This window comes from Phlebotomus papatasi, chromosome 2, assembly GCF_024763615.1.
Source record: "Phlebotomus papatasi isolate M1 chromosome 2, Ppap_2.1, whole genome shotgun sequence".
NCBI lineage: Eukaryota > Metazoa > Arthropoda > Insecta > Diptera > Psychodidae > Phlebotomus > Phlebotomus papatasi.
Genome location: NC_077223.1, coordinates 444,730 through 459,041, shown reverse-complemented (window position 1 = coordinate 459,041; position 14,312 = coordinate 444,730). Strand labels below are relative to the sequence as shown.

At 31.7% G+C, this 14,312-nt stretch overlaps 1 protein-coding gene across 2 annotated transcripts in view; it reads right to left on the bottom strand.

The window, feature by feature from the left end:
* LOC129802066 (putative inorganic phosphate cotransporter) overlaps positions 1-14,312 on the bottom strand; it is a 62,015-nt gene that overhangs the window by 20,192 nt on the left and 27,511 nt on the right. The window contains exon 1 of one of the 2 annotated variants that reach the window (XM_055847623.1): positions 1,794-2,643. The exons of the other annotated variant lie outside the window; for it this stretch is intronic. Within the exon in view, the coding sequence (XP_055703598.1) occupies positions 1,794-1,887 (94 nt within the window). The 5' untranslated portion in view covers positions 1,888-2,643. Of the gene's footprint in view, positions 1-1,793; positions 2,644-14,312 lie in introns of those variants that run through there. 2 annotated transcript variants of the gene reach the window in all.

The window sequence follows — 14,312 nt, the reverse complement described above, 5'->3', positions numbered from 1 at the left end:
TCTCAAAAATTTCTTGCTAGAAAACTTAATACCAATTTTGTCAAAGAAAATAATTATTATTTGCAATTAATTATGAATAGAAATTCCAAAGGATTAAACTTAGAGTTTATTAATTCTTCATTTAGTATTATAATATAAACAATGAAAACTAAAAAATTTTAATTTAAAAACACATTTTTGAAAAAAGAATTAAATAGGAGAAAATGGGGCATAAGTAAATACGGGGTAGTTGTAAACATTACTATAGGGATTCTTGTCAACCGCAGAAATATACGACATAAGTCCGAGTATTGTAGACATAAATATCAGTGTTTCGTGCCACCCCATGCTTACTACTATCCCAGTCTCCCGTACACTTGATTAGTAGTTTCTAATGGCTCCAGCACAGCTTTTAGATCAGGAAATCGAAATTCGCATCCCTTTCTTTCTTAAACATTTTGTATATATGTATCCCAGTCCTTTGGACTCTTCTTCTTCTTTTGAACTTCACACCAAATTAAATTTAGTTCAATCGAATTTTGAGTGCGAAATAATGAAACATTTATATGCAAATTATTTGAGAAAGAAAGGGATGGGAATGTCAATCACATGAAATTTTACCGATCTAAAAGGTGTGCCCGAGCCATTATGACATTTAAAAGAAGAAGAAGAGTGCGAAAGAGTGAGATGGGTATATGCAATATGTTTGAAAAAGAAAGGGGTGCGAATTTCGGCTTAACGAAATTTTCCTTATCTAAAAGGTGTTCCAGAGCCTTAACAATAAAATTAATACAATGGTAAGCCTAACTTATTTGAATTTTTTACCGAATTTTTTTATGGCTCTGACACACCTTTTACATCAAATAAATTTTATCTAATCGAAATTCACATCTCTTTCTCAAACGTTTTCCATCTGTCCACTATATCACTCTATCGGGCTCTTCTTCTTCTCTTGAACATCACTACACATTAATTTTAGTTCAATCGAATTTTGAGTACGAAAAAGTGGGATAAAAATATCAAAACCTTCTGGAAATTAAGAGGTGTGAATTTCGATTTCATGAAATTTTTCCCGATCTAAAAGGAGTTATGGAAACTTTACTGACCAAATTCAATTTTTAAAACGGGACTATTATGGCTCAGCCACACCTTTTAGATCAGGAAAATTTCATGTAATCGAAATTCACACATTTTTCACTTATTTAAACGTTTTGAATATGTCTGTCCCACTCTTTCGGACTATTCTTCTTCATTTAAATATCAGATCAATTTAAATCAGTTTAATCTAATTTTGAGCGCGAAAAAATGACATAGACATATTCAAAACGCGTGAGATAGAAAGTGATTCGAATTTTGATTTCATGAAATTTTCTTGGTCTAAAAGATGTGCCGGATCCATTAAGAACAGATTAAAATTTAAATCAAATTTGCTTTCAGTCTCCCTTAACGATATTTCCATTAAATAATTGTTCAAGGGAAATTTTAACGGAAATTCCAATATGGAAAATTTACATAGTCTTTGATAAATTCGGGCAATTTAGATTATTTCTTTAATGAATATTGGCACATGACCTAAAATGCAAAATTTTGCAAATCATCCTCACGATTAACTCTTCACTTAATCACGCGTTTGTCACGCTTTTTAGAGAAGCTTCGTCTTATCTCAGCTTATTCTGACGTCGTCGTATCGCATCTCCATGCGCAACGCTAAGATTAGTATCACATCTAAAGCCAAATGACAAATTGGGTCTTTTGACCAAGTATCGAGCGTCAATAAATAATGCAATTAATAGGAGTGCTGACAAAGATCATACTTTTGAGTTTTCCATCTTCACTCTGAAAAAGTGCTGGTTGCTCCCACACAAGAACGTGACCATTTCTTGTACGATTTTCACTGGTGGCCACCATTTTTTTCTGTATTTAGCTTATCTGGCTGATTGCTCGTTGATTTATTGCTACTAAATTTTCTTTCGTTGACTTAGTTGATTATCTTCATGTGCCGAAGACTCTCAATCACAGTATGAGATGCATAGGAAGAGTTTTAGATAATATAATTTTTAAAAAAAAATCTCTGAGTAGGAATTAACTCATTGTCTCTTAAGTGCAAGTATTTAAGTGCTTTGGATGATTTCTTTCACACTTTGAGAAGCACAATTGTGTCTCCCATTTATTTTTGGGACAGAAGGAATTTTCACACTGTAAATCACGACTTTTCACTCTTTCTCACACACACGCACAGGAAAAGCTAAATTTGTGATTTTTTTTCACACAGAAGAAAATCGATGAGTTTCTCAGCAATTTATTCATGTGACACTAAACACCCTGTGATTAAGTGATGTTCTTGCTGAATTTCCATGAATTGCCAATAAAAACATTTTTTCTCATAATCTTGTATCAATAACACTTTATTGAGCTAGTAGATCATTCCTAAGTCACGATCACATATACTTGCTTCACGCGGAAATTGCTAAAAATAATTAATTCACGCGGATCAGTGGCAAGAACGCGGTCTTACGGGCGGTAAAATGTGCTCCGATCGCGCAGTGTTATCAATTGGAACTGAGGCGAGTGACATAAGCTGGTTTAATGAGCAAAACGTTTTTAACTCTGCGCAAGACGGCCGAGACACGGACTAGGCCGATCTCGGAGACACTCTGAGCGAATTGGTAGGACGGTCCGAAGTTTTATCTGTTTTCTGCTTTTTCGTGAGTACCAGTATGTGTGAGAATGTGCGCGGCTTCTAATCTTGCCGTCAAAGTTACAATATTGGCTTTCGCCACGTTTTATCACTCACGTTCACCTACAACAACCACAGCAACCATCAACACAGCTTAAATATGCATGCTGCGCAGACATCGCACATCTGATATAGAAGGGGCATACAGATTTTGAATATTTCTTTCCTTTTCCCTAATTGAAAGGGGTCATTCAATGAAAATTGGAATAAAAAAAAACATTTTTTTTAGTACATTAGGGTAAGATGGGGTAATTCGGAATCATGTCTTGGAATTTTGAGATTTTCTCACTGTTTCAGATGATCAAAGATAAGAAGAATAGCATAAAAATGTACTAGACTTTACATTCGAGAGTACTTTATCTTGTTTTTTTTTCTTCTTACCAGCCAAATTCAAAATTAGACATGATTCCAAATTATACCATCTTACCCTATCTGCATTACTGTCCTTATGTGCTTCTGCATAATCGTCTTTTCTCTGTGTTGGTTTCCGTCACGACTATTTGCCGGTTTTGGAACACAATGAAAACTGGGGAAGACAGTAGTGACGGGAACCAACACGATGAAAAGTCGATAAAGCAGAAGCACTTGGGAACAGTTATGTACATACAAAAGGAAAACGTTTTCGCTTTTTTTTTTTAATTTTCATTATACAAGCTCTTCATCTCTTCCTCTACCATGTGACCGCAGCCGACTTAGCGTTGATGGCCTAGACAGATCCGAAACAAAACGGCTGAGAAATTACTTTATAGGCTGTGCAGCTCTTTTTTACTTAAAACTGTCCATATTACAAATCATTCAAGGAAAAGCATATCACATAAAACTACAATAATATAGATTGCAATTTTCGAAAAAAAAAAAATTTAGCCAAATTTGGGTCGTCCTTAAAGCCAGGAATAAGTTAATACATAAAAAAGGAGGAAATAAAACCACTATAAAAAATATAAAAATACTGTATAAAATTACTGTATTTCATAGAAGTTATTATTAAGCATCCCTTATTCTCTTAACAAAACTTGGGGTGACATGATAACCTATTTTTGAACAAGGATCCAATTGGCATCTGTGAATTCATATAAGTCCGTCCTCTGAAATCTAACATCCAATTCTAAAAGTCGAAGTGTTTACAATTATCCCATATTTACTACTTCTCCAGTTTCTCCTACATCTATATTTTAATTGGCATAATGCAAAAATACCACATACAATTATCGAGCTTAACAGCTTTCAGATACGTGGAACCCTTCCCTTACGTCCGTCGTACCGGTCAGAATTTCCTTGAAATGACTTACTAGCTTGTGTAGGTTACAATGTTAGTTAGATTTACTGATCTGACTCTGTTGTAATTAAAAAAAAAATACGAAAAATTATTAAGAAGTAAATTTTCTATCAAAATATGGGAAGATTAGAATGTCACTGAAAATAGAATTGTGCCTCTTCTATTGCAATTGTGCCATATCGAAAATGTTGAGGCGCCTCACATTCACACAAAGTACACATTCACATAGAAGCAGATAGCAGGTGACAAATAAAAATTGCAACACTGCAGACAATCAACATGATGCAAAAGTACAAGGTGAGATGTTGATTATCCATTTAGTATATCAAACTAGATCTCTGGGTTGTGGAGATGTAGGTGGTTAATCCAAGAACTTGGAGATCATTGATTATGAATTGAGTGGTTTTCCACGGAAGTCATTCAATATTCCCAAGCAATCTTTCATTACAAAATACACCAGAATGGTTGTCAAAAATAGTTGTAGTCATACTAGGCAAAACAGAAATGATTCACTTGTTGATTTCATATTTTCTTTGAATATATTAATATCTTATTTGGGTCTCACTGTAAGATCTTGTTGGAATTTTCCTATCGGAATTCCTCTATTTCAATAAAATATCTTTTTACTACGCATGATCAACCCTTTCATGATCAAAAGGATTTTTTTTTTTAAAACCAAAGTCAAAATTTAAAGTACATCCATGTAATTATTTCAATTTTGTAAAACAACCCTGAAATTTTTGCAAATTATTAAGAAAGTAAATAAGAAAATAATACACCAGTTAAATAAACAAAAATGGATTTGCAAAAAGAGCATTAGCATTCTAAATAGCTGTGAAATGATTAGACTTTCTTTCATGCATTGTTGTGCCAATGGAAGGAATGAACGGTAATAATTTCATCCCACCATAAATAAAAAAGGTAAGCAAACATGCAAAAAGCAAAAATATTTATTTGCTAAAGGATAAAGAACAGACAGTTAACAAAACGTGTAAATTCGAAAATGGAAAGCCTGTGATAAGTTCAGATTGGCTTATGGTAGGTGAGATTCTTTACAGTCATCTCCGAACTGTTCGTTGCTTGGAATATGTGCAAATCCGATTGAAACTTCATTAAAATTAATTAATAAAGATTGAAGATATAGTCCGATGACCGTATATAGCTCTGGACATGGAAAATCGAAAAGATTTCGAACCCAGCTAGCACAAACTAAATAACAATGGAAATGCGTAATCTAGAGACATTCAAAACGTAAAGTTTTTTTTCGATTTTAATATTACGTTCATTTTTTGCATTACAGCATTTCTGATTTTCTTTTTCAAAAATTAAAAAAATAATAATTGAAATAGCCAATTTCAAAAAATCAGATTTTTTTACTGGTGATCAATGACATTGTGCACTATATTCCCCGAAAAAACAGTTTCCCCTTTTGAGTTTAACTATTTTAACAAGTTTGTTTTTTTATTTTCAAAAATAATTTATTAAGTTTAACTCAAAAATGGATGCTCTTATTTTCAGGGAATATAGTACAAAAATAATACTAACCAAAAGCAAAAATATCAAAATTTTTTAAATTGGCATTTTTAAAAAACTTTTCTTTTTGAGTTTCAAAAACAAACTTTTTGTCAAGAAGAAAACTTTAGCAAACATTTAGCGCGTAAACACTATTTTTGAACACGTTTTAGGGTTTTACTGTTACAGGTTTTGAAAATTTTTTTTTCAAAATCCATTTTTGAAATAAAACTCTAAAATAGTTTCAAAAATGTGCTAAATATGTCTTAAAGTTTTGTTTTTGAACAATCTTTTTTTTGAGAACTCGAAAACTGGTTTTAAACTCAAAAAAAATTGTGAAAATGACAATTCCAAAAAAATGATATTTTTAAATTTTGTTAATAATATTATAGTAACTAATCTTCTGAAGGAGACTTCCATTTTTTAAACTATTCAAAACAATTTCTTTTTGAAAAATAAAAAAAAAAAGATTTTTTTCAAAATAGTTTAACTCAAAAAACATCCCTAAAACTCTTTTAGGGATTGTGGTACTCAATGTTACTGGATCGTTAGTAAAAAAAAGATCAGATTTTTCAAGATTGCCTATTTTGAGAAAAATATTTTTTTTTAATTTTTGAAAAAAAAATCAAAACACTGTAATAAAAAATTGAACATTTAATTCAAAATCGATCATATCGTCTGAAATAAAATATAATTACTAATCAAATAAAACAAAAAATGCAAGAAAAAATCTTTCTGTAAAAGTGTAAACCTGACCATACAACCTATTAAGAGTTTTTCCATCTTTTTTTTTATCGTGGAGGTTGGTCACCAACGCTAAGACGGCGACGGCCGCAAGATACGGTGGGGTTAACATGAGTTGTTATGAGTTATTAATGGTAATGAAAAATAAATACAATACAATACAATACAAATACCCGTTCCCAAAATAAAGCACATTAAAATTTTTGTTAAAAATCGCATCTTTTGCGCTGTGTATCTCATTTTTCTGGTCAAAGGAAAAAATGCTTATAAGATTATTTTTTCATGCATTTTAACATTATGTAAACTTCAAAAACATATGAGATTATGAATTTTCCTCCTGTCTCGCTCACCATAGATTACTCCTTATTTATTTTGAATTTAATTTAGCTTCGGGATTTATCATTTGATGACTTCTTTAGAATTTATCTTAAAAGAACACTCTAAGTACAAGCAACAATGTAGCCAAATTGTATAACATTCTTAAAGTAGAAAAAATAACCAAAAGTATTTGGGAACGGATCCATGGGCTAAAAATATGTGACTGATAAAATAAGATAAGCACGAGTCTGGCAAGTGAAAAATTTGTAAATGGTCTAGATCCTTATTTGTTTTCTGTGAAAGCATAGCAGCAAAAAAAATCGAAATAAGATCTTTACTGTCTAGAGATTTTTTTTTGGGTTTTCCTTTCATTGCCACCCGCTACTTTTTTTTTGGAAGTTTTAGAAACTCTTCCACGTATCAGTAAGATGTTGCTCTTCTCACTTTCATGAGGCCAGTGTGTGCAATGTGGGCAAATTTACAGCAGCTGGATGCCAGAAGAAAAAAAAACCCGAATAATTCTATAGAACCTGCTAAGGCACATTCAAACAAAATATCATATCACTGTCGCAAGACTTTGTAAAAGCAGGAGACACAAAAAAATGCGAGAGAGGGTCGAGTGCACATAAATGGGATTTTAAGAGGCCAACAGACGATTGACTTTCTCAAGAGCCCGCCAAAATGTCCTAAAGTCCAAGCAATAGATCCGATGATTCACAGATCATCGAAATTTTATTGCAGTATCCATTTGCAATCATAGAAAAATATGCACTTAACCTAGAATTGAGCAGCACGCGCTACACACTCTCGATCATTTCTTGTAGCGTGCCTTTCACGCGAACACCGGCTACACAATAAATTTAACACGTGAGGTCATTGACGTGACGCCACGCCAATAATTTATTGTCTGCTCAAAATATAAATGAAATTCAATGAGACACAACACCACAGAGACACTTTACTGAATGAGACAAATCTCGTTTTATTTTCTCATTCGGAAATTTTAGCGTAATATTTTTTTTGTTCGTTTCATCTCCGCCTGACGTCATCTCCGAAACCTTTAAATACGGAAACAAAAACATCTCGATCATCTGAAATTGCTATTTATAAAACCCGGCAATTGAAAAATTCCAAGAGAAGGCTAAATACAAGCACATTAAGTGTAAAATTTATCAATTTTCTCTAATTTTAATTGACCTCAAATTAAGATCTAGGTCAAACTTAAAACATTCTTTCACCTCATATTATCATGTAAGTTATTGCAAAAATCTTATGTGAACAGCCAAATTTTAGACATTTTTACGAGACAGGTGGACTTTAAATTCGGAATCTGTTGCTCTTAATATTAGAATTACAGACAGACTTGAATAGAATTGACCTGAAGAGGCATTATTTAGAATTTTAAACCAACTCGATAACTTTATCCAGTCGATAAATTTTTGATAAATTTTCTATACTCAGGATTAAGGGGTTCATTATTTAATTGAAACTAATTGAATTTATTTATTGTCGTTTTTGTTTTTGTTTTTGGCTTACACGCCTTACGGAAATCACCTTCTTATACTTTCCTATTATTGAAACATAAGGTTTAGCCATAGAGTTTACCGTCTCTAATTTCTTATCAGACGTAATTTTTTATTTTGGAAAATTTAAACTAAGAATTAGAGATTAAGGACGAGTAATCCATTATTTTTAAATAAAAAAACACTTAAATTTGTTGTTTTTTTCGGAGTTCGAAACATTCGGAGACTGGTCTAAGCCATCATTCTGAACCTCATTGCATGAGTTGCAGATTGAAGGTCTAGCCCAATTTGCGTAGTCTAAAAATCGTAAATAACAAGCAGTTTGAGTGGGTTTCCAAAGGTTAATCGATCAGATGGCTTTAGTATTTAATATTAAGTCAAAATTTTTCCAAAATTCTTGCCTGATAAGAAATTAGTAAAGTTAAGCCCTACACCTTTCAGATTTGAAGCCCGTATTAGTAATATTGATTAACATTGATTAAAGTAACATAGAAATCGGAAATTTTGTTTCACAAAAAAAACAAAATTTTATAACATTCGGAAAACCTTTCTATTTTTGCAAAAAAGATGGAAGTGGAGCGCCTTTGAATTAGGGAACTTTTAAAATTAGACTTTTGTCTCTTCTTTTTAAAACGAATTGAAGCGAACTTTAATTTAATTAGCTTCACAATTAGTTTGTGAAACTAAATTTCAGCATGGAAAGATCCAGTTCCATTTAAAAATTAAAGAAAAAATGCCCAATTTTAAAGCTGCCCCACTTCAAAGGTGCCCCACTTCCCTATACTCCAAAAATGTACTAAGAATTTTAGAAAAGCTTTTGCAAGGCTTAAGAAATTATTCACAAAATGAAATTTCAGAAAAAACACAGAATTCATCAAACAAAGGGTTGTGCTGATTTCGAAAAAAGGACAATTGAAAAATCCGAAGAAAAACAAAAATTTATTGAAGAAATGAGAAATTAAAAAAATACACTCTTAGTAGACAAACTCTAACGAATTTTTAGAAAATTCAAGGTCTTTTCGTATTTTAACGAGCGACAGAAAAAGTTTGTCAATAAGTTTGTAAAACTCAAAAAAGATCTCGTTCCATGTGAATTTCGAAAATCTAATGAACAGGAAATCCAATTTAAAAACTTGACAGAAGTTTCGCAAAACTCAAGACACCAAAAGACCAAAAATCTAAGAAATTTATTAAGTAACTTAAAGAATTCAGGAAAGGTTTTCAAAAAAAAATTAAGCTTGTTTTAGATTAAAAAAAAACGCTTAAAAATTTTTGATATTTTTTTGAAAATTTATTGTATTCCCAAAGGGTGTCGGGAAAAAAGCGAAGCTTTAGTAATTTCCTAAAAAAGATAATGACAATTTTTGTGAAAACTATGTTGTGACACTTAAGATTGTGAACAAGGCATTACGTCTTTAGAATCTTTGTCAGGTGATGTGAATATATTATAGAAATTTTCTGTGTATTATAAATTACTCTCATTCATCTTCTTGGAAGATGCATTTCACGTGCATCCTAATCTTCAGGAGCTAAGAATAGTATTTCCTCAAAGAAATTATGTTTAGTTTCCTTATCTTTAACAAACAAAAGTATTTATAATAAATAAATAATTACAACTATATCAACTTAGTTGCATATAGCTCAAAATAATAAAAAGCAAGGAGCTTGTCTTACATAATCCAATAGAAAATCGTTTTAAACCACTTAATTTTTTGAGAGATAAGAGAGAAGTAAAGGATTTTACAGAGTATTTAATACGCAAGCTCTACGCACTAGACACCTGTTAGTAAATCTTAAATTGATTTATTGTAAAAGAATATGGATTTGATTATTTTTTGCACTTAGTTTTGTCTAAAAACCCAAATTGAATTAGGCAGATCATCGAGAATATTTATTTTATTTATTTTGACGGTAAAAGTTCAGATGATGAAATTTTAAGTAAAGAATCCCTAATCCTAATCCCTCAGTGTATGATAGTTTGGTCTGGGCTGATCTTTTACCGCAAAATTCTATAAGGGCTTCAGACCTAACGCATAGCCATATGGTTTTTACTGCTCTAGTTCCTTACCAAACAAGATTTCATGGAAAATTTTAACTTAGGATTGAATTATTAAAAGAAAATGATCTGTTAGATTTTAGAAACCTTATAAAATTGCTGGCTATTTAGGATTTTGAAACCTTCGAGAACTGAACTAAAAGCCTCAAGCCTGAAGAACACTTTGCGGACATTCTCAATACAGCTTAAGAGTCTTAGGTATACAGTGCATAAAATCTCCTTTTGAAAGTTTAAATTCCAAATATAATATTTTCTAAGATTCGAGTTTCTGCAATTAATAATTCCAGAAAGAAATTTAAAAAGCTAAAAACACTAATAATGTTTTAATTCTTTTAATTCAATTATGGACTAAGGTAAGAAGAGGTAATTCGGAATCATGTCTATTTTGGAATTTTAGAAATTTTCTTAGTGTTCAGATGGTGAAAGAGAAAAAGAAAGTAACGAAAAAGTACAGGACTTTATATTCGAGACTTACTTCTTCGTTGTTTTTTTTTCCTTTTGCCATCTAAAACAGTTAGGGAATCTCAAAGTTCTAAATTAGACATGATTCTGAATTTTCCCATCTTACCCTAGTGTTATTGTTCTTAAAATTATTTTTACAGACCCACTGGTAAAAATAAAAGGATAAAATTGATCCAAATTTAATCGGTTTGCAAAGGATGGATCAAATTTCGAAGTTTGAATGAAAAGATATCCCACCTTCCACTCCTTTTTAAATAATCAAGTAATCTGTTGTTTAGAAAATGCTTTTGCCAAATCCTTCAAAGGAGTTTATCAACTGCTTCTTTGAAGCCCTTACCGCTTTATACTATATCGAGTGCCTTACTCACGCCTATCCTATTTTACGAATTAAGTCATTTTACTTATTTTTTCTTTAAGCATATCTGAAGACATTACATAAACAGAAAATTATGAAAATTACTCTCTAAAACCAGATAACTTTTAAACAGATAAATTTTATCGAAGAAACGAACCAATAAAGAAGGTTATTGAATCTTGACCAATGTATAGCACAGTAGCGGAGTGCATTTCGAAATACCTACGTTTAAACGGACGAATATGACCTATAGAATGGGATTTACTTCCTTTAGCCGAGACACTTTCAATAAAGAAAACCAATATAAGGCGTTGGGATCAAAGTTATAGGATATTCCCTTATTTTAAAGGTCGAGCAAATAAAGCTAACGACTTAAAAAATTAATATACTGAAAACCGAACTATAATAAAAACGACCGGAAAGAATTCTTTATGCGTAGTTTAGTGCTGTAGACCAGAATAGAGGCTTGATCATGATCTTAACCTTACACTAAAATCTGCAATAAAAATCGGATGATTGATTTACGAGCGTCGGTTGAGTGAATTTTAGAGAAGTAAATTTGCATAATTATCAAATGTCAACTTGTTAATCCCCTGGATAGAATTCAGTATTGCGCCATGGAGTACAATAAAATTTGTTATCAACTTAGCTGAAGCGACCTCAATGAAAGCTAAGTGAAAAATTGAAAACGTCCGATTGCATTCACATTTCCAACAGATGATTCACAATAAAATGACACGAACATCCCATTAAATTATATAATTTCCTCAGATTTTCTTTGATTCCCGCAAGAGCTGAAGCAGGAAATAGAATGCATATCAAGTCATAAAAATTTCTAACAATGTGCCAAGTGATATTGCGCTATTTTATTTTATTCAAATTCAACCACTTTTTATTTGTTTCTTATCATTTGTAGGAATTGAAGTGGATATCGTGTTTCCTTGATCGCCTTTACCTCAAAGTCAATTACCCATTGTCAGAGGCATTCCAATCAGCACCTTGGGTCACTTTATAGGCAATCAAAAGCATTTTCATCTTGGACATTTCTTTCGGGTGTAAAAAATATCATCCAGATAACTCTTATCAACTGATGATTTCATTGGAAATGAGGGTGTGCGCACATCTTAATAAATTATGACCATTAAATCTCTTAAAATCTCTTACTACATTCCATTTTATGCTTCCACCTGGCAGATGGCGCAATTGTCTATCTTCAAAATTCGCCTTCAGGTAGATTCCGATTTTTTTTCAGTTTAAACTTTTCGCATGTTTTTGGGAAGACACCTATAGAAAATTAGCACTATTTTCCTTTCCAATGAAAAAATGTAATTGCAAAGAGTCATTGTGGAAAAACCTTGAACTAGCCAATAGTTACAATTTTAATGGATTTTTTACTATACGCTTCTCTATCTAACTGTTATGGATGATAAATTTTCAATTTGATGCGCTTTTCATTTGTATTAACATTCTCTTCCCAGATGACGTAGATAATTTTATTTTAATTATTAGTTAGTATACTTGAAATATATTTTTTCTACCCTTAAAACAATTAATTATAGAAATTAATGAATGCAGAGAATTTGTACACTTCAAATCTTGTCTTTTTCTTAATCATCATGCTGTTTTATTGCTTATGTTTACATGGAGACGATAAAATATTTAAACTCGCAACTAACAATTAGACGGCAGTTTACCTTTGGCTTTGTGCTTTGAAACATTTTATAGCATCTGGTTAAATTGTCATCAAGATACTACTGTACAATTTATTCTGTGCTTCTGACTTTGCAGAGTTGTGGCTGATGTTGCCAAATATTGTTATTTAAATAAAAGTGAACCGTAAATGGTTTTCGAACAACAGACGCGTGGCACATTATTACGAGCAGTGAATCGGAAGAATGTCTTTCACGTGCTAAGAAATGTAGCTCAAAATGTAAGACATTCGAGGTCAAACTATAAAGACTTTGGGATGACAAATATAATGTTCTCTGGATGATATTACTTCGATCATAAACGAGGGTTTTAAACTTTTAAGATTCATATTCGTTTTACAGCTTACGACTTAAAGTTGGTGGTTCATAATCTTTAAAAATAATAATTTTGTATTGGATAGACTTACATTGCCTATAATGATTCCTGCGGTATTTGGACATTTTCCCTTAAAGTAGTAGGGCTGCTGCATTACTCATATGGCCTGCCTGTATTTATGAGCTCTTGCCAGAAATTTTCAGTTTGTCAAAATTTTGTCAAAAAGGAATTTTTAACGGATATTTCTCCTAGTGTCTTTGTCTACGTTTAGTACTAAATAGTTTGTATAGATCATTCGGCATTACAGGAACGCAACTCTAATTACACTATGCAACAAATTGACAACTTTTTTCTGTCTCAGAGGTCCCACATGGTACGTTTGATAAAGTCGAGTCTCCTGATCAAGAATATGGTTTTGGTTTTTCTCCTATACGTCACAATTTTTTTTTAATAATAGTTTAATATTTTTTCTGCTTTGCCTTACATTATCCGTTCTATCTCAGGTACTAGTGGACGGAACTTAAAAAATGTGGGTCCGTTGGAAAGGTTATTAGTTGTGCTTCAACTTTGCTAATAACAAAAAACTTTGTAAAACCACTCCTTCATGGTGTAAAATTAGAGTTTCTCTAAAAATTACCAAAACAGTGGTCTTAAAATGAGGTTTTAAAAATTTGTATAAAATAAACTAAACAAAATATTAAAAATCCATTGACACCAGACGATAGGCACCACTTAGGACTACAATTTTGCTCATCTAAGATATCGCGCTCCGATCACTCTAAATGCCTCATTTGTTGGTTTTTGTCATTTTCCAAAAATATAAAATCCCTAATTTCAGCAAATTTCTCAGAGATTTTTGAAAAATTATTTTGAAGCATAATGTAAACATACATAAATGTTGAGATCCTTCTTCAACTCGATCGGAAGATCATCAACGTGATTTTTATTCACATCTCCAAGCACCCCTCAGCCACAAGAAGGAGCCCCTTAACTCCCTTTAGAGTAGAATCTTTGTTATATGTAGAAAATACATCAGCGAAAATGTCGCATATGAATATATCAATGACCTTAGATCATACTTCTCTAGAATTTTTGAACTTACTTTTCTAGTAATTACCTCTTCCAGAAAGTATTAAAAGAGTATCAAGTTTTTTTAATCAACTGTACTTCTGGCATTTTATTTACGGCGGTAAAATGAAATTAGTGCAGTGTTATACGAGAATATATTGAAATTAAACTGCACTAGAATTAAAATAAATGGGTGGATGGAAATAAATAGAAATAATGTTAAAAAATATTAAGGAATAAAAAAGATATTTCTTACT